The sequence below is a fragment of the Juglans microcarpa x Juglans regia genome, chromosome 4D (assembly GCF_004785595.1).
Source record: "Juglans microcarpa x Juglans regia isolate MS1-56 chromosome 4D, Jm3101_v1.0, whole genome shotgun sequence".
Taxonomy (NCBI): domain Eukaryota; kingdom Viridiplantae; phylum Streptophyta; class Magnoliopsida; order Fagales; family Juglandaceae; genus Juglans; species Juglans microcarpa x Juglans regia.
The window spans coordinates 31,046,351-31,067,151 of record NC_054600.1 but is presented as its reverse complement, the minus strand read 5'-3'; the positions used below and the strand labels follow the sequence as shown (position 1 = coordinate 31,067,151).

General features: G+C 35.5%; 2 protein-coding genes across 2 annotated transcripts; one reads left to right on the top strand and one right to left on the bottom strand.

Annotated features, from left to right (window-relative positions):
* Window positions 1–9,115: 9,115 nt before the first annotated feature.
* LOC121260985 (preprotein translocase subunit SCY1, chloroplastic) lies at window positions 9,116–14,427 on the top strand. Its single transcript, XM_041163109.1, is given in 9 exon segments — window positions 9,116–9,252; window positions 9,255–9,367; window positions 10,324–10,481; window positions 10,591–10,973; window positions 11,645–11,944; window positions 12,025–12,114; window positions 12,709–12,832; window positions 13,380–13,543; window positions 13,947–14,427. Coding segments are annotated over 9 exon segments (1,620 nt in total). The 5' UTR covers window positions 9,116–9,186; the 3' UTR covers window positions 14,169–14,427.
* A 581-nt stretch (window positions 14,428–15,008) lies between these two features.
* On the bottom strand, window positions 15,009–18,463 carry LOC121260984 (probable alpha,alpha-trehalose-phosphate synthase [UDP-forming] 11). The gene is made up of 3 exons (XM_041163108.1): window positions 16,154–18,463; window positions 15,767–16,040; window positions 15,009–15,620 (listed from the first exon to the last, which is right to left on the bottom strand). The coding sequence occupies exons 1-3, from the start codon at window positions 18,124–18,126 to the stop codon at window positions 15,291–15,293; spliced, it is 2,577 nt and encodes an 858-aa protein (XP_041019042.1). The 5' UTR covers window positions 18,127–18,463; the 3' UTR covers window positions 15,009–15,290.
* Between the last annotated feature and the right edge of the window lie 2,338 nt (window positions 18,464–20,801).

Sequence of the window (20,801 nt, the reverse complement as noted above, 5' to 3'; positions counted from 1 at the left end):
TGAATGCGATTCTGTGCTCTTAAGATTCCATCCAGAGTACTCTTGACAGTCGACACATGGTTGATTTTGAGTATGAGTGGAAGATGGTATATCCATTTTAATAATTTCCCCTTTTTTTTTTAAAGAAAAACGGATTAGGTAGTGAAGGCAAATTCTGTTCTTTGGTATCAATTTATTCGAAGGAGTAACGTTACTTGCCATTCTTTCACTTTCACTTTTATTTGAGTGATGTCAGATACGATAAGTAATTTTTATATATTTTATTTTATTAAAATAAGTGAAATTTATTTATTAAAAAATATATTTTTTTATGTAGATTTTAAATTTTTTCAGATTAAATTTGTTTATTTTTTTTAAGGAAGAATGTGCGAGATTTATCCATTCTAAAGACTACAAATTATTTTTCCTTTCATTTATCTATTTAAATTGTAAAATGTATCATTTTTATCACTTTTTAATCATAATTTTTTTTTTTTTAAAAAAAGTAACAAAAATCAATTAATAATGTCACCATCACCATAGTAAGATGAAAAGAAGTTGAGCATATGGCATAAAATAATTTCCTTATCTAATACGGTTGATTAACTTTAAGGTGGCGATTAGTGTCATGGTGGCACGAGGATATATCATGAACTATATTAGCATTCGACATGACACGAAGTCTTGGAAGATTGGTGAAAAAAATAGGGGGTCGGTCCAAAAAAGAGGGGTGTGAGCTGGCACGAGTATCACGTGGACGGTGATGATGGCTAAGTATTTACTACATTCATCAGGTGCGACGCGACTCTTGTGCTTGCATTAATTACGTGACATTGCGTGGCTACTTCTCCTTCTCCTTCTTAAGACCTCCTAACAGGAGCCGAATTCTGGTTCAATTTTTTCCCTCTCTAGATTATCTGCATGTGGACATATTTGGTCACCCAAAACTGAGATTTTTTTTTTTTTTTTTTTAAATCAGAGATGTATTTATATTGAATTTTATAAAAGTTGGTAGGAAAGATGATAAGTCATTGGTAAAAACCTTTTTACATGTGTTTTTTATTTATTTATTGAGGTTTATGATATATATGGTTAGGTAGGTAAGATTTTGTAACATGTGATTTTTGAGTTTTTGTGAATTTCCTTTTTGTATTTTTTTTAAATTAAAAATAAATTCTTATATTTTGACATTTACTTGACTTGTTAAATAACACTTGTTGAATCATTATTGATGTTAACGTGAATTAATTTGATTGAACTTAAAACTGAAAAAATATATAAAATAATTAAAAATACGTAGAAAATACTCCAATAATGCAAAGTAGATTTTACGAATTGGACCAACATTTTGGGTCCGGTTGATAAGATACAAATTGGCCTTATCTGCACCGATTAAACCCTATATACTGATGAAAACAAAGTACAAACTCTCTTTTACCAATGTCTTTATCATTTTCCATCGGTAAAATTGCCATATCCATGTGATGTCACCACCACGTGGCCCTTGTCTGCAGAAGAAAGAACACAATGAAGGGAGACAGAGAATTTGGGAGCTCAGCTTCCAAGAGAAATTTTATGGAGTATTTGACACTTTGGGACTGCCATTTCTCTTGACTACGTGTAACAGTTTTTACTTCTCTCTCTTTTTTTTTTTTTTTGGTGGGTGCCGATTTTTTTAATAAATATCATTTTTTCTTTGTACTTATGTGTAAAAAATATTTAATTATTTAACTCACTACTGCTTATGGTTTCTTGCTAAATTTACAGTATGATCTGTTCCTCTTCAAAATTTACTACAAAATCCAAACAAATAAAACAAAACATTATATTGTACGCATTACTTGGGATGGAAGAATATTGACTAGTCAATATTCAAAAAGTAATTAATAAGCTTGACAAAAAAAAAGAAAAAAAAGAGCATGCGGATGCCCCATGAGGACCACCAGCACCACCACTAGAAGACAATGGACCTCTTTTAATTTTGTAAATTACTTGCTGTGATGAAAGGCCAGATGATGCTCTCATAATAGAGAAAGATCATCTTTTTCTTACTTACAAGGCTACTACACGTACGTACATCTTCTTTCAATTTCAAATATAAATACCAAACAGCTTTCTCCATCTATCTTCTCCGGCCTCTCTCTTTCTTATCGCATTGATGCCGTGCTCTCCAAGGCTTAGAAGCCGTCCACCCTCAAGTTGCAACGCTCCATGATCCATCATTAATGCAAGAATAATATTATGTACAATTATGGAATGTGTAAATATTATACAGTCGTTTTAAAAAAGAGTGTGGTCTACTATTAAAAAATTAATTTCTTTTCATGTGCCTTTCATATTTATTCACATTTTTTAAAATGACTGCACGTCGCTTACACATTCAAAACTACAAATATCATTTCCTGCCCATTCGAGTAAATAAAAAAGCCACCCACATTATGTTTTTTTTCAACATTTTTTTTAGATCGAGTAAAATATAATATATCATGTTGATGCATGCATCTACGTACAATTAATAACCCTTCCTAATATTACCCCTAAGCCCTCAGATTGAGGTACAAAATTTTGTAAGACTTTAGGGGATGGCCGGATGGTATTAAAGTCAATCTCATTAAATTATTTCTTCGCGGTATTTAAAAGCCGATCGACGTACGTCCTTGCAAGTATCAGACGGTCATAAAATATCATTAAAATAATGTTGATGTATGAAATTATGCATATATATATATAGCTTGATTTCTTTTAAAAATGTAGCATTAATCGTAGTGGAAAATAAAATTAAATGGAGGTCTATTGTATTGAATATCACCCAGATCCATGCACGTGTTTTCATGTAAATCGTCATGTCACTCTCCCCATCATTAATACACCATTTATGCAAAGACTTCAATAGTCTATCTATTGACCCAAAAAAAAAAAAAAATTGTAACAAGAATTATGCATCAAACCCTTTAATACATTTAAATCAATATTTTATGTTTGAGCATACCAACTTGGAGAGAGAGAGAGAGAGAGAGAGAGAGATCCACTCGCAGAAGCAGAATAATGAATATCCTTGATGACAAACGTGGAGGTTTTGTCCATATGCAGAAAAAGTTGGGGGGAATTTTTCTTTTTGGTTTAAAAAAAAAGGGGGGTTGGCGTTTTCTTCTCCAACCCACACCGCATACCTTTACACCTTTATACTCATGTCTTTTCCTCGCGTCATATCAGCCTTTTTGGAATAAAAACAAAAACCAACCACTCCCCCCCCCAGAAAGTAGACCGCATTAATTTAATCTTACTAAAAGCTATGAATACTGCTTCAATAAAAAAACTATTTCGTTGTGTTTCCTTTTTCCTGTCAAATTATTCTCGTCCAAGCCTCTCCCCTTATCTGGACTTTCATACCGAAATTACGCAAATATGTATAATTAGCTGCCAAATCACATTGGAAATTTCTCGCTAAAGTCCACCGTTTCTAATTGCCTTTTGTCCGTTTTGATTGAATATCAGAATAGTTTACAAATTTCATTGCGGATGATCATCTAAATCTATCAAACAAACTTCATGAATACATTAATTTGGTTGATTTTCTAAAACTCAAAAATAAAAAAAGGGTAAAATACTTTCGTGGTAAAGTATACCAGTCTTGGAAAAAGATTTCCCGTTGTACTAATCTGATCTAATTAACCGCTTCAAATTATAAATAAAACGCCATTTCATTTCTTACTAAAGAAAGGGCATTAAAAGATCTGTTGATTAAGTTGTTTAAAATTAAAGTTGTACGTGAATCTCTTTGACTTAAAGCTTGATCAAGTGGTAATTAAGGTTCTACTCTATAAAGAAATGCATGCGCTTCTGCAAACCTGCGGAGAGAAAAAGAAAAGGCGTGATAAATTTTTATTTTATTTTGTATACAAATTTAAAAAAATTATAATAATGAGATGAGAAATTTTTAAAATTTAAAATTTTAATCTTAAAAACAAACCAGACATTTTCTCGTATCATGAAGAACACATGCGTGCGCACACATAGATGACAGAAAAGGCTACAAGCAAGAATGTTACATCACTCTTAATTAATTAATTGGTTGTAAATATGATAAAGGTTTTGGATATAAATTCAGCATGCATGTATTCAACCCAAAGAAACACTACTCCAAAGATCAACAGTGCACGAAACAAACCACAAAAGGCCGCCAGGAGACAGCTAAGCGGCCGGTCTCGAATCAAAATTACCCCATGCCAGCCAGCCAGCCCGTTTTATTAATTAAGCAAGCACCACCCAAACGGCCTTAACCCTATTTGATTTTCTTGTTCTCTCATTTGGCGCTGCATGTCCCCACTCATCTTGCATGGCAGCATTGTTAATAAATAAGAAGATAGGGTTACTATATATATACTTAGTGTTGCTAATATAATTTTTTTTTTTTCAATATTATTTAAGTGTTACGGCTACAAAGGAAACCGGTTTATAAAAATAAATTTATAAACTAACATAATTTCATAATATGATACGTTAGATCTACTTTATAATAAAAATAATTTTATAATAAATTAATTTATTTTTATGAAATTGTTTTATAGCTAAAGCCTTTCTCATTATGTAATTTTGAAGTTCGATGGAGGTTAAACTCATCAAAACGTCAGTTTAGTATCTTAAGCGTGTAGTTGCATTGCATGCACATATTTTTTAGATGATTTACAAAAAATAATGACATGGAGCAGCTAGGGAAGAATCTAGTTGCGGTAAGGGCTGGGGGGCTCTAGCTAACCCCTGCAAAGATGAACGTTGAATTTATGTCATGATTTGAGTTGGCTTTTAAATGAGGTGGAGTAGTACGTACTTGACATTTCAACCCAAAAGATCATGCAGGCATGCTTATCTCTGGCTTATATATCTTTATTAATTAATTATCTGCTTATAGGAATCGATTCATGTAAAGGTGATTTGTGAATCATGTACTTATTTTCGAGATTTTCAAATATTAATAGATAAATATGATCAAGAATTCTGCCATGGACCCCCAAATTTGTCTGTTTTAGGGGCATCGATTAGATAAAAGATTTATTCGTGGAAATTAATCTATCAAATCCAGAGAATCTAAACGAAAAGGGAGGAAAGTCAGAAAGAGATAGAACCCGTATGTGTTTGGGATAGATAGAAAAAAAAATATATAAAAGCATTCTATTATATAAACCACAACTTTGTCCCTAACGTGTCCCATTTTATCGAATCCGAGGTGCGCGCTCGATCGATCTTTTGTTTGATTCCAAAATGTGGGTTCCATTTTGGTCTGCAATATATATTAAACTAATGCACCTCTTTTTGATCTCCTCGATCGATAGGGCTTAATTAACTTAATTATGCACATCTGACATGTCCTAATCAACACAAATTATCTCAACATATTGACACTAAAATCTAAAGATAATACCGAACATAATGATAAGAATGTTTGACTAAGCCTGGGTACATGCTGTTACTACTGCACGATTTGCTTCAAAAGTCTACGTGGCCCTAGCTACTAGGCTACTAGCTAGATATAAAACGCATTTATGAAATTGTTAATATTCGTCAAGAAAAAAAAGTAGTTGGCCGGCCGGTATATATTAATTCTAGAAGGGGTGGCTGGAGACCATGCGTGTCGGCGGCTCAATGAAAATTGGCATGGGGATACATGATTCAGTCATTAGATGTCTCGGACCCCTCGATTCGACCCCTCAACCAATTTCCCAAGACCTCCTAACATGTGCATGGCTTTCCCACGAAATTTCCATGCTTTACAAAATTACATAAATCATAAATGCCTCTCAGAAGAGTAAGACAATGGGCAGAGATCAGTGAACCGTACGCTGATTTGATCTTTGCTTGGTATTGATCTTTTGGTATTGTTTCAAAAAAGCGTGTACGTACAAAGATGCTTTACATGCATGCCTGATCAGATTACCTGCATGCAATTAGCAATGTCCACTAGTCAGAGATGTTTATGTGCTCTTTATCAGACCAGAATAATTATGTGTTTTCATGAAATGCGTATGTTCCTGACTCCGAGTTTCACAATTATTTGCCTAACTTTGCATTAATTGAGAGCACAAAATCTTCAACGATCCTGGAATAATATTTGAGAGTAACGTTAATTCTGTACGTTAAACAAATCAGAAAAAGAAACAAATTTCCTTTGGTTTTTCAGATGCCATGCATATATGGATGATGATCAATGGGATATTCATTTTCATATCATAAGCCCATATTTTTGGTTAATGCGAGATTTAATTTCAGATGCACATATATTCTATAGCAGGAGGAGGGAGCTAGGAGGCCTTAATTTCCATCTTCGTATATAGTACTATCATATGTAGTAGTAGTGGTTTTTGATGAGGCAGTACAAAACCCATGTGCAAGTCCCTGCAACTAAAGACAGGAAATCCTTAACCACAACTGATCAGAATAAGACAAAAGAAAGGAAAGCAGAGGAAACATGCATGCATGCATGCGATGCATTATAAAGTTAAGCATGCTCTTAACCTTACTTTGTTGGCCTTTTGCTTTTGTAATGTTCTAAAAAGGAGAAAATCAAAGTCTACTGCTGCCACTGACCTCTCTCTCTCTCAACAAAATAATCGATCGTAGGTCCAGCTTGGTTTTACCTAAACTCTTAAAAAGAAAAGGATTGTTTTGGAAGGAATACTGAGACCAGTAGAACCTTTTTCTGCTACCTTTAAAAAGTAGATGCAGACATCTGAAGTCCCAATATTTTAGTAGGGAAAATAAGGAAAGTGAAGGTAGCTAGCTATAGGGAGGATGGAAAGCCAGGATCTATCAAATATTCCTTTGGATTTGTTTATTTACCACTATACTTTTGATTTTCATATCCTACAATATTATTCTTTTTAAAATATCACGAAGTGATTGTCAAATTTAGTATAAAAAAGCTTGATTTATTTAATTATTAAAATGCAATTCGAGAATTGAAAGTATATTAATATATAGGCAAAGGAACAGGTAGATGACAATGTCCAAGTTGCCTTTTTGTTTGCTCATCTTTTTGTAGTAGATAAGCAGGCTTTTTGAGCACCATGTTCACCTGTTCCCTCTAACCACACTTGAAATTTATTATTAATCTACTCAATTTTTGTCCATTTTTTCTTCAAAATTTATTATTTAGGGATCACTAATCTGGCCGGGGCACTTATCTCTTAAAATTAATTAATTAATGATCTATTCAATATTATATAACTTATAAAGAATACTTATATTTGATCAGATACCCAATTTCAAACTCCACTTAACACTTTTTGTACATTGTGGTGTGGAGGATAATGATATTGACCCAACAACAACTAACTCTTGCACCAAACATGCATCAGTGTAATTAATTAGTACAATTTAAGGGTTCTCTCTTCATATTTTAATTGAAAACATCCACATAATATTGCAACTGCTCCATATTTTATGATCTTGAAAAGGTGTGCAGGTAATGCATGAATATATATATATATATATATTATTGATAATGTATTAAGCAGAGATCTCAACTATATCTCTCATTAATTTAGCTTTCAAAAAGAGGATATACTATCAAATATCGGGTAAACCTTTTTAGGAAGGAGACAAAATCTCAAAGTATGGTTGTGCACGATTCCCCAACCTATCCTCCACTCTTTGCCAAAGTCTCTGTCATGTGTTCATGTGAAATTACGTTTCCTTTTTGTTAACACATTTGATTAACTTTTAACTTTAATCAACTTCATGCAAAGGGAACAAAATCTCAAGGAATAAGTTTATCCAAATCTTGTACAGCGGTGTGTGGTGGGATCAATCTCATCTCATGGTATAGTTGACACAGCCTGACCTCACATATCAACTTGTGAGCTCCATTTTCTTCCTTTTCTGGGTTTCATTACCCTTGCCTTGCCATTTCTATTTATTTATATTGGAGCCAAGCAATGTTCTTTTTCTTCGTAGATATAGATAGATGTGATGGATTTTAAATGACTTAATGTGAATATCACTCAATAGTTTGCGTCAATAAATGCAATAAAAAATTACATATTTGAATTTAAGACAACATTTTTCATTAGTATGGCATGGTAACATGGCAAGGTATTAAATCTCCATTCTTCATTTTCATGTTTTTACAAAAATTCTATATGCAGTCACTTTTGCGTACTTCACTAATGTGATTGGCTCCATATTTTTTTAATATAAAATAACTGTTTTGGCCAATTATATAAATGAAGTCTATAAAAAATATTACATAAAAGTGACTGAATATAATAGAACTCATGTTTTTAATCCCAACCAAAGCACATCACCACTCTAGTACATGTCCAGTTCAAATTATAGGCCCCGTTCGGTCCACAGTATCCCGGAAAATGAGAAGAGAAGAAAGAAAGAAAGAAGGAAGGCGACACTGAGCAGGTCCGGTATGATTTGGGCCTGAGGTCTGTCTTTCGATGTTAATGTCAGACAAATAGTCCATAAGTTTTCTGACAACCGATGAAGTTGCAAAATGTGGTTGTGGACTCGTAGCAGTACAATAGTCACTATTAGGCCCATGCAATGAAACTCCTGGTTGGCGAACGCACTGTCATTTTAACTAACGAGAAGTGCTTTAAATGATTAGGCTTATAATTTTTATTTTTTTATTTTTTTATTTTTATAAAACATATTTATAGTCCAAACAGTTTTCTTCACAATTATTTATTGTCTTCATTAATGATTTTCTTCCCAAACTAATGCTAATTTTGAAAGATATTCCTCAAAATGATTTTTGTTCTGATTTCTTTTCTCATAAACTCTCTTCCCAAATAATTAAGGTCGTCACTGGGTATGTATTTATCACACACTGCGTATAATATTTCCGTTAATTTTTCTCTTTTTTTTTTTCTCTTTTTTTTTTTATTGTTAGTGAATGGACAAAATTAGACATAAATCTCTATATGAATAATTATTCTTATCCGTCACTACTTACTATCCTATATCTCACTCTATAAAAAATAATTGTCAAGTATGATATGTTAGAATGAATAGTAGTTGATGTATAGCAGAATACAATATATATATATATATATATATATATTAATCTTCGTATTAATTGTGACATTATTATTATTAAATATTATTTGGTTGTGGGGGGATAGAAAGTTGAGAAGGCTTGCGTGAAGTTGGGGGGAGTGGCAGAGCCAAAGTGAGAGCAGTGGTAGTAGATATTAGATAAACATGTTGATAACGGTCGCAGAAGCTTCTTCTGCTTCTTCCCTTTGCTTCCGCCTCTCTACCGTCTCCCATCTCAACCCAAGGCCTCTCCAAGATTCAAAACATCAATCTGCCGAGCCAGCTATTCTCTTCAGAGAAAACCCAACAGTTCCAAGTCATGGAACCTCGGTCTTCTTTCCCACAGGTATGCGATAACACTTTTCACTTTTCTCCTCCATAGGCTATAGTTGTGTCCTTTAGTTACTCAGTAATCGGCCTCTGAGGTTTTTTCCTATATGGGTCTTTGCCTTTGCTAATACGTTAATTGTGCGTGCGTGTTCTCTCTTTTCTCATAGTTTTCTAGCTGCAGTTTGTCTTATTTGTTTATTCGAATATAGCCTCTTCCTGGGATTAATTTATTCGCTTCTTTGTATACTAATAATTCTCACACAAAAACACATATACGCATACACACAAGGGGAGAAACTGAGAGGAAGGGTAAAATTAGGTAGAATTTCAAGTTCGAAAATACACGGTTACTAGGGGGTTTTGGGCCTTTGGTGAACAATCGATCAACTGAAGCTCAAATGCAGTTTAAGTGGTGATACAGGGCTGGATTGAAGTTATTCGCAAACAATGTAGCAGTTCAACTCATTGGGTTTTGTAGGTCTATGAGAAACTAGGTTAGGAGCTATTGGAAAAGCAACTTAATTTCCAAGGGACCAGACTTAGATGGAGATGCCAAGATTGTGTAATGAAATTCTAAAAAATATCCATTATTCGGTAAGTCATCACCTAGATTCATTTTGATCTGTCCAAATTGAATTGAAGTACGGGCATGGTTCTGAAGAGTACTTTTGAAGGACTAGTAAAAAGGTGAGACCTTGAGAAAGCCATTCATGAGAACTATAATCTAAAGGTGGTAACTGATGCTATATTCTTCATTGATCATACAAAAAATTTGACCTCAGATGGAATATTTGTGTTTATATGCCTAGTGAGCTGTTTGAACATTGATCCTTTCAATACTGTTTAACAGAATATAGATCAAATGCGAAATTCCTTTTGAGTCATGTCCATATTCTGGAGAAACTGCCAGAATTTGGGTACCTGCTATTGTACTCATATTTATCCTTCTTGCTGACTTGGATGTCTTTGCAGCTGTGGGGGCTCTGTTTTTGATCCCTTGGGTATCGACTCAGATGTATCTTCTGGTCTAAATGCTGTCTGGGATAGTTTCTTATGTTTGTTTTCTCAAACATTTGAGAGTACCTCTAGTACAAAAAAGGAGAAACCTACCTCTGCTCGAGGAGTGGCAGGTCTGTCTCTTGACTTGCAAATTTTCTTTAATTTTTTTCAAAGTCTTCAGGTTGCAATTGATGCCTGCAGCTTTTAGCAGTTTATTAACTGTTTTGAAATTGTCAGCAGCAATAGAGGACAGTTCCATTGATTTTGGGGACTTCTTCAAAGGGCCATTACCAGGAAAGTTTCTTAAGCTCTTGGGTTTTCTGGCCTTATCCCGGCTTGGAATATATATACCTCTTGGCGGGGTAAATAGGGACGCTTTTCTAGGAAATTTGGACCAGAACAGTTTATTAAGCACTTTGGACTCATTTTCTGGTGGTGGAATTGGTAGAATTGGAATATGCTCTCTTGGTATTGTTCCCTTCATCAATGCACAAATTGTGTTTCAGCTGCTTGCGCAAGTATATCCCAAGTTGCAAGATCTTCAGAAAAGAGAAGGAGAAGCGGGAAGAAAGAAAATTCTTCAGTATACTCGATATGCTTCGGTTGGGTTTGCCATTGTACAGGCGAGGAACTTCTCTTAACTTGAATGAAGAAACTTGAAAAAGAGCTTACCGTTGTGCTGAGTAATTGATTTGGGTCTTTTAATTTATAACAAATGGAACCAAACTCCTTAAAATGAAAATTATAACTAATATTATGACGCCAATAAAAAATAACAATATGCTGCATGTCAATTCCTATTACCGAAACCTATCATGTTGAAATTGAGTATATGGTGGGCAATTTTGGTTTGAACTGGTATAGAATGTCTGTTTTTTAACAAATAATTTAAATATGTAATATGGCCCCATTGTGCCTGAAAGATAGATCTTCAACATCCTCTTCTGAAAATTCCTAGACCATACTAAAGTTTCCTTCATAACAATACTGTGTACATTGTATTATTTATATTGAACGCCTTGCTAAGTCCTACATTGGGTGGAGGAGACTGTAATTGAGGTACGTAGGCATGATAAAGGTGCATGAGTGTCGTCAAGACTCACTTTGATCCCCTACCAGGCGGAATTGGGCTTTGTAATGAATCAAAAAGTTCTTATTACAACCATGACTATTGCATTTAGAATATAAGCTCATATGTGACTTGGATTTTCTTTGGGTCATTATTCTAGATTATGGACTGTTTGATGAGCTTTTATCATAATATTCATTTTTCCCTCTCTGGTTGCTACAACAGGCAATTGGTCAAGTACTCTATCTTCGCCCCTACGTCAATGACTTCAGTACACAATGGGTTCTTACTTCTGTTACCTTATTGACACTTGGCTCAGTATTCACAACATACATTGGAGAACGAATCTCAGACCTGAAACTTGGAAATGGAACATCTCTCTTGATATTCACAAGTATTATCTCCTACTTACCAGCATCTTTTGGTAGGACTGTTTCCCAGGCATTTCAGGATGGTAACTATGTTGGTCTCATTGCCATCGTTGTCTCCTTCTTTTTATTGGTCCTCAGTATCGTATACGTTCAGGTAAGTGCTGCTCATTTTGTTTAACAAGATGTCCTTGCAAGTAAAGAAATGTTCACATTTATATCAACAAAGGATTTCAGGAAGCTGAGAGAAAAATCCCACTTAACTATGCTTCAAGATATACCGGCAAAAGTGGAGGGCTTCAAAAATCTGCTTACCTGCCCTTTAAGGTTTGTATTCTAGCTTTTTTCCTTTTTGTTTCTATAGTTTAGAGTTCTGATCCTCTGATTACAGGGCTCTAGTCCACATATACTTGGAAATGTTTGCTGCTCCTTTTTTCCTAATGTCATTTACTTGTACTTTAAGGCTTGTAATGACAGGAATAACTTCTCTGTGGCCATGGGTCAGCTTTATTATCTTGCTCCAAATTTCAAATTAACTATGTCTCAACCAATAATATCTCGTTCTGTTGACATTTGAAAACAATTTTTCCTCTAGCATCTAGTGAAAACATTGATTACAGATTTCTATTCTTTCTTATCTTGCAGTCATTTCTTTCAACAACTTTGTTTTAGTCATTCTTAATTCATGATTACAATATCTCTTTCAGACCGAGAGACTCTACCAAAGGTTCTCCACGTTCCATTCCTACTTTAATTATGTAGTTTATGCACTTACAGCTTATGTCATGTAATTTTATGTTTATGTTTATCTTATTTTCTCTACGAGTCTGCTTTTGCTTTTTATTTACTGAACTATTTTTCCTAAGTGAAATGTTATTAGTTTGTTATCTTTGAAATGATCTAAATCTTCTGACTAAGCAGGTGAATAGCTCTGGAGTGATGCCAATCATATTTTCTACATCATCATTAGCTCTTCCCGGTACTCTAGCCCGCTTTACTGGTTTAACTGGGCTGAAGAATGCTGCGGTGGCTTTAAATCCAGGGGGTAAGATTTTTAATTTTTAGTGGTTGAAGTTGATGAATATTAAAAGATGTAGACGGTGTATGGTCTGTTTATGAGCTCTGTAATGCTAATCTCATTCAGCTGGCATAGTTGGTTCTAAAATCTGTTGCAAATGTTCACATTTTACCTAAACGTTGTACAGGCAGCAGGTACATGATGAAACTAAATTTTTAAGATTAAATATCATTGTGACTCTTTTTCTCCTAAATGGTTTGCTATATGCATAAGTCAGTAAAATCTTTACGAGTATTGCCCGTAGACTGAGCCTATTGCTGTTGCAGTCTTCAGGGTTAGTTGTCAAAAAACAAAAAATGCTGTTGCTGCCTTCATGGTTGGACAATAGGTTGAACCTGTGTGTTTTATCTAATGAGAGTGATGATGAGATAGTCCAAACTGAGTAATGATAATAGAATTAAGTAAAAGAAACATTCAATCAGTTTATAAGCATGGACAGGGTCAAGTTCTTGTTCAATGAGATTTACTGTTTGACAATTTAAACCTAAGTTCTAACCAGATGGTTCTTTTGTAGGTTCTCTTTACCTCCCCACGAACATCCTTTTGATAGCTTTCTTCAACTACTATTATACTTTCCTGCAATTGGACCCTGATGATGTCAGTGAACAGTTAAAGCGTCAAGGTGCATCAGTTCCACTTGTTCGACCGGGTAAAAGTACAGCTGCATTTATTAAAATGGTAATTTCTACTTTTTAAATAAAATCTATGGCCTAGCACAGATATATTAGTCCTGTTTTAGTGGGTCAACTCTATCTTGATTTGCACATGAAGGATGTTGCTTTGGTGTTATCATTGTGGGACTATCAAATGCTTGTTGGGTGAATTATCATGCCACTCATGAGATGGCTTCAAATTGAACTAGTGCTCTCTATTTTTTTTCATTGTGATCTGGAGTTGCATTTACTTTTCAACCTATATAGCATGCAGCAAAAATGAAACTATCCCATGTTGAGCTTTTGCATCACTCTGTTAGCTATCTACTCTATCAGGGACTTAGATGTTGCTTGGGTCAGCATGAATTGTCCTTTTTGGCTTCAGCATGACTGTTGATTGAATTTCATTCTTTTATGGTGGAATATAGGTTCTTAGTCGCATATCTGTTCTTGGTTCGGCCTTTTTGGCGATCTTGGCTGGTGGTCCTGCCTTGATTGAACAAACCACACACCTAACTGCATTTCGGGGATTTGCTGGCACCTCTGTTCTCATTCTTGTTGGCTGTGCAACAGACACTGCAAGAAAAGTTCAAGCTGAAATAATATCCCAGAAGTACAAGAACATAGAGTTTTATGACATTGAAAGGTAAAGGCAGAAAGGATAGTTCTCCAAAGAACTTATCACGTTAGATTTCTGTTGATGGAATGGCGATACTTAGCACGTTAGATTTCTTTCTGCAGCCTCCGTATCATATATTTTCTGATACACCTATTGATTTAGGTTTGTACATAGTGCTGCAGAAGTGGCCATTGCGTTATATACCTTTTATATGCGACGTTTTTGCAGTTGTATTTTGTATGTAGGCAGCAGCAAACAGCGTTAGATTCTTTCAACCCTATTGAAGTTAATTGTCGTCTTGTAATCCATTATGCATAGGTGCGTGTGAAAAGAAAACTTCCTACATCCTGCAAAACCTGTGGAGAAGCTTCGGTGGAAGTGGGGCTTTAACGAAACTCCTTTTAAAAACTGGTTAGTGAATCCCTATTAAAGTTGGGCTTTTTTATCCAAAATCTAGAAACCCAGAAATACCAAAGTCCAATTTCTCAAATTCCTTATAGTTTAGACGTTTCAGTTCTAGATTAGATCGACCATGTATAGTTTTAATTGTGAATTAAATGCTAGAATTATGGAATTAATGAAAATCTATCACCATTAATCATGATCCTTTTTTCTGAGAATTAGAAACCCCCGTTATTTGTATGTGGTGCACAAGGAGGGAGAGATGACCAAAACCCAATATACATACTTGTATGCAAATATTTATAGTCTTTCCTGTCATCACACTCAAATACATAAATGTTAACGAAAAAGAGAGTTGCAGACTTGCTGATCTCCAGTCTTCGCTTCTTGTTTATTCAATTTCAACCGATGTATAGCCTTCTAGAACCTATATGATGATTCAGAGTCGTAAAATTCATTGCACGCAAGAGACATCAAATTTCCTGTAAATATTAAAATAAATTGAAGTGATCCAACACGAACAAACAAATTTGTAAGATTCTAACATGAATAAAGCTATGAGAGTAAATTCCTGAGTATTGGCTTTTGAGATGGACCTGACAATGTCAGTGTCATCTATACAAGGTTAGCTGTATCATTAATCTTTCATTTTAAAATCTAACCCTCCTAACATTGATATGATCCCAGAAGAACATATCTCCAAACTCCACTTTAATCTGAGTTCCATAGTGATATGAGCCCACGTCCCACATCAGTCATCCGAGGGATTCCTTCCTACGGATTCCTTGAGATAATCCGAATTTGTTTGAATCGATGATTCTGCAGCAAGGCCTTGAAGCAACTTGATGACTTCATCAGTATCATCAAGAAAGTATTTTGCCTTGCTTGGTTTCAGACCAACAGTGCAGGCAAAGACTTCTCTAATGGCTGGCAAGGATTGGCTGACAACCTTATCCGCTATAGTCTCGAACATAACTTCATCTGAGCGGTCGTCACCTATGCACAGCACAAAATCTGGCAACTTCCCCTGCTTTCTCATAGTCGAGACAATGTTTTCCACAGCTTTCCCTTTGCTAACACCCTGAAGTTCATTAAAAAAGGTCATCCATTACAACCGTTGCAATCCACAAAATAACATGATGGGATGGTGACTGGTATTCTTGAGATGCTTGTCCAACAAAAAAGAAATGATCTTGATTTTTTTTTTTTTATGAAATTGATTCATACCTGTGGTTTCACTTCGATTATGAACTGGCCCCTTGTAACAGCAACAGGCTCCTTAGCAAGTACATTCTCGAGGTGGTCGAGAAGCTCCTTAGCCTGCCATGAGCCAAAATGAAGGTCAGCATGTTCATAGTGCCACACCACTGCACTTTCTTTCTGCTCTATGAAAGACCCATCTGTTGCCTCTGTATAATGTTCCATCACAGGTAACGCGATGTTTTTCCAATCAAAGTCCATTATCAGGGAGCAAGTCTCCCATGAAGCATCCTTAGTCCACCTACAACAAATGAAAGAACGAAAGAAAAAACAACGCATCAAGCGAGAAAACAAGCGGATGTATACAAACAGATAACCACAAGCAAAAAAAAAAAAAAATTAAAGCATTATTACCTAGTAAAGTACCCATGCTCTGCTGAAATACCCATTTTCTCACATGGAGAAAACCACTTGCTTAAACTATCTCTTCCTCTTCCACTCACAACGAAAACTATGTTTCTGGGATCACTACATAACGAATTCAATACTGAAATAACATCGCTACTAGGAGTCTTGTCCACATGCGTTTTCGGCATCATAGTGCCATCATAGTCCAAAAGGATCAATCTGCTATTTGTTCTCCTATAAGCAGATACAACGTAATCCACTGAAAGCCGCCTGTAATTACTATTCAAAGCTGCAACTTTGAATCCAAAACCGAGCCCCATGGTCCAAAGCCTCACGTCATCTACCCATTTAGAAGCTCTCACAAGGTCTTGATCAAAACTCTTAGCCCAATAGGCAACATCATGAGAGCTAATATACTTGTAATGCTTCTCATGGCGCAATTGTTTCTCTGATTCCTCCATTTCAATTGCCGAATACATGGCAGTAGAAACATCATCGATACTCCATGGATTGACGCGGATCGCCCCACTAAGAGACGGTGAGCATCCAATGAACTCAGACACAATGATCACGCTCTTCTTGGGCTGCACAGCCTCCTCATTTCCCAGTGCCTTGTCCAGAGCAGGGGAGCCCTCCCTGCATACAGTGTACTTGTAAGGAACCAAATTCATGCCATCTCTCACAGGAGTCACCACGCAGCATTCTGCAATGGCGTAGTAAGCGGCCTTTTCTTGGGTCGTAACCGGGCCATTGACGAGCACAATTGGCTCGTAATCGGGTCCTCCATACTTCAGATTAATTTCTTCTGCAATAGCACTAATCTCACTCTCGACATCCCGAATATCCTTTCCCTGGCTCCTTGCAGGGTTTTTAATCTGAACAAAAACCACTTTTCCCCTATACTTTTCTTGTTCTTCTAAAAGCTGTCCCATCGCAGAAAGCTTAAAATTAATACCCTTGAACATATCCATATCATCCGCACCCAAAATCACAAATTTTCCTTCAAATTTTTTCTTCAGTTCCTTGAACTTCTCGGCCGTCTCCTTCTGGGACAAAGCCCATTGAAGCTGACCCATATGAATCCCAGCCGGTAAAATCTTAACACCAACGGTTCTACCACAGTATTCCAAGCCAATGTAACCCCGGTTCGATCGATAATCAAGACCCAACAACCTACTACAATAGGACAAGAAGTGTCTAGCATAATCAAACGTGTGAAAGCCAATCACATCACAATTCAACAGAGCCTGGATAATTTCCTTATGTACCGGTATAGTTCTATATATCTCCGACGAAGGGAAGGGGCTGTGCAGGAAAAAACCGAGCTTGATTCTGTGAAACCTTCTTCTCAAGAAACTAGGCAGTAACATGAGGTGATAGTTGTGGATCCAAACGTAATCTTCCAGCTCGGGGCTCAACACCTCCATCACCTTGTCTGCGAACATCTTGTTCGCGCTGCAGTAGGCCCGCCACAGGGCACGATCGAACCGCGTGCCCTGGCTCGACGTTATCGGCAGCATGTAGTGAAACAAAGGCCAAAGATAATGCTTGCAAAATCCGTGGTAGAACCCGCTCCGAATCTCGCGCGGTAAGAAAACCGGGACGCATCGGAACTTGTCCTGAAGTTCCTGCGCGACGTCGTCCTGGTCAGCCACGTCGATCTCGGCCTTTAGGCACCCCACGTAGACGACCTCCACTTCATCACCGAACCCGTCCCTGAGCTGCAGATACAGACTGTCCGCATCGTACTCGAATGACCACCGGCCGGTATCGCCGTCGCAGACAGCCCGTATCGGCAACTCGTTCGCCACGATGATTCGTTTGGGGATTACAACGCCGTCGTCGTCGTCGTCCATGGATGGGCCGTATCTAGATATAACTTTGGGGACCCGCATCTCCTTTGGAGGATCCTGATTCAATGACCAAAAGTCATCCACTGAGACCAAATTCTTCAGGTCCATGCAAGAGCTCGAAAACATATTCAGAAGACAGAGACTCAAGAAACCCAAGCGCACAAACAAACAAACAATAAAATGTTCTTCGATCTCTTCTTCTTCTTCTTGTCTTTCGGTTTTGCAGTAATTTGATCCAAGAATTATAGAGGTGGGCGTTGAATTCTGGGAGTAAATCGTATAGAAGGGACTGATACAATTTCCATAACGGGGAGGCGTCCGTGAAGATGGAAATAAACGTAGCAATATTGCGGATAAGAACGACGTGCTAGACTAGGATGTATGTAGTTACGTCATACGAGACGAATTCAACGTTCAAGATCACGCCATCAGGCATTACTAACACGACCGATTCTCTCCATATCGGATTTTGCCGAATTCTGATAAGGAGAGTCTTTGGTATTCCTCCTTCCGGGTTTAACAAAAATAAATTTTAATCTGCCGTTTAATTGTTCATATATAATTAAATTTATTAAAATCTAGAATAAATAGTAATATCTTCTTTTTTTTTTTTTCCTTGTCTTTTAAGCATAATTTATGATGATATTAATTAAAATACAAGTAATTACCTACGTGTCTAATTTTAGTTTTTAATATATTTTTCTGATCAACGTGATGATAAGAATGAGATTCGGTAAGGCGGTCTCCCGGAGACTTGTTAAATAAATGTTGGAAAATGGGAAGGAAGTTCCTACTAGAAGTAGCCGCGTGGGGGTTTCTTATAGGCGAAACGTGGCGTGTGGGGGTCGTTTCGGCCAAAGTCACGGACTTACGTTTGACTGGTGACTTGGCAACGAGGTGCTTCCTCCACTGCTGACGTCTCGAACAGCCATTTCCACCGGTCCTCTTTCTGCACCTTCTTACATATAAACCTCAGTTGACATCAGTGGGTAATAACGAACAATTTGCCAATTTGGAATGGCAAGCCTTGTTTATAGCATAGCACCGTATGAGTTCGGATTACTTCATTGCCCTCGTTATTGACTTATTAAAGCCGGATTAACTCAAATGATATTTGCAATCTAAATACTACACTCTTTTTAAAAATAATAAATAAATTAAATTCACATAAAAAATAATAACAGATTCCACTCTTTTTTTTAAAAAAATACACATCATATATATATATATATATATAACCCATAACTATACCTAATAATATTAAGAATAATATTAGGGTGCAATTTTTATCCAATGTTTTAAATAATTTTATTAAAATAATTAAGATGTTCATACGTTATGAAGTCAAAGATATTGTGTCTTCTTAAAATGGAAAATCACTTAAATATTGGGAACAAAGAGATTTATTCAACAAAAACAATAATAATAAAAAAAAAGGAGATTGCAGTGTTTTGATCATTATCCATGTATTGATGATCTATGGTATGTATAGAGAGAATGTTTTCAATATTTTGAATTTTAAAAACATTAAAATGAAAGGGTTTTGACTTTTGATATCAAACTAAAATTTGAATTTCTTCATGAACCGTACTCATATATGATATAACCGGACAAGAAAAAAAAAAAAACAGAGCTCCGACGGCGTACAAATCTGAAAAACGTGGAGGATTTTTAGTGGACCATCGTGGCAACCTGGACTTTAATTTTGATGGCAGCTGTCTAAAACTTTTTATAATTGAGTCACGTATAGCGACTAGAGAGTGATCCAAACCGATGTTAAAGGAGGGGTCTTCTGGGCAGCTACGTGGCCAGTACCTTCATATGTGGGTCCCACTTTATCCACAAGATTTTCCACTAACGAGAACGAGGGCGGCAACCTTGTCTTAAATGTCTGCGTAGTTTGGTATTTCTATCTCTGCGTTTATCTGTAGGACCCACTCATCACGCAGATAAGATTTTTATTTATTTTTATATATAAATAATAAAACTTTAGGATATCGCGAGCATTATTGTTATTATTATTTTTTCCCCTCAAGGACCATTCTAATTTTTTATTTATTTAATGTAATCATCAGTTAAGCGAATAACTTTTATTTTATGTAAAATAATAATAATATTTATAATCATTTTAATAACTTTAATTATCCATAAATAATATTAAATATGAGTACTGTTGGGATCTAATGTAATATAATTAAGGCTTTGTTTGTTTTCGAAAAACATCTCATCTCATCTCATCATTACAACTTTATCAAATTTTCACAAAAAATAAAATAAAAAATTTAACTTTTTCAAATTCTAAAATAAAAATAATATTAAAAAATATATTCTAACATTATTTTATTTAACTTTTTAACTTTAATTTCATCTTATTTTATCTTATTTCTGAAAACAAACGAGTCTTAAAACTTTTTACTATTTAAAAAGTGTTAAAAGATTAAAGATGGGGGGAGGAATATTCGAATAATAGGATTAGTACTCCCAAAAACTTTTTTCTCACTTTTATGCGTCGCTCTTGTACGATTTTGATTTCATATACCCAGGAATATTAATTATTATAATTTATGATCGCCCTTTTTCGTCTTTTCGGCTTTTGGTTCAAAATGTGGCCCAATTTCGCATGCAGTTTCTTTGATTTGACAAGGCAGCTGACAATTATGACCCGATCATATTTATATTAGCGTACGTTTTCTTCGTAAATTAATCTTCGTAAATTTAAATATGAGTTGAGATGATTTGTAAATAGAATAATAAAATAAAATATTATTTTTTAATATTATTATTATTTTAAAATTTAAAAA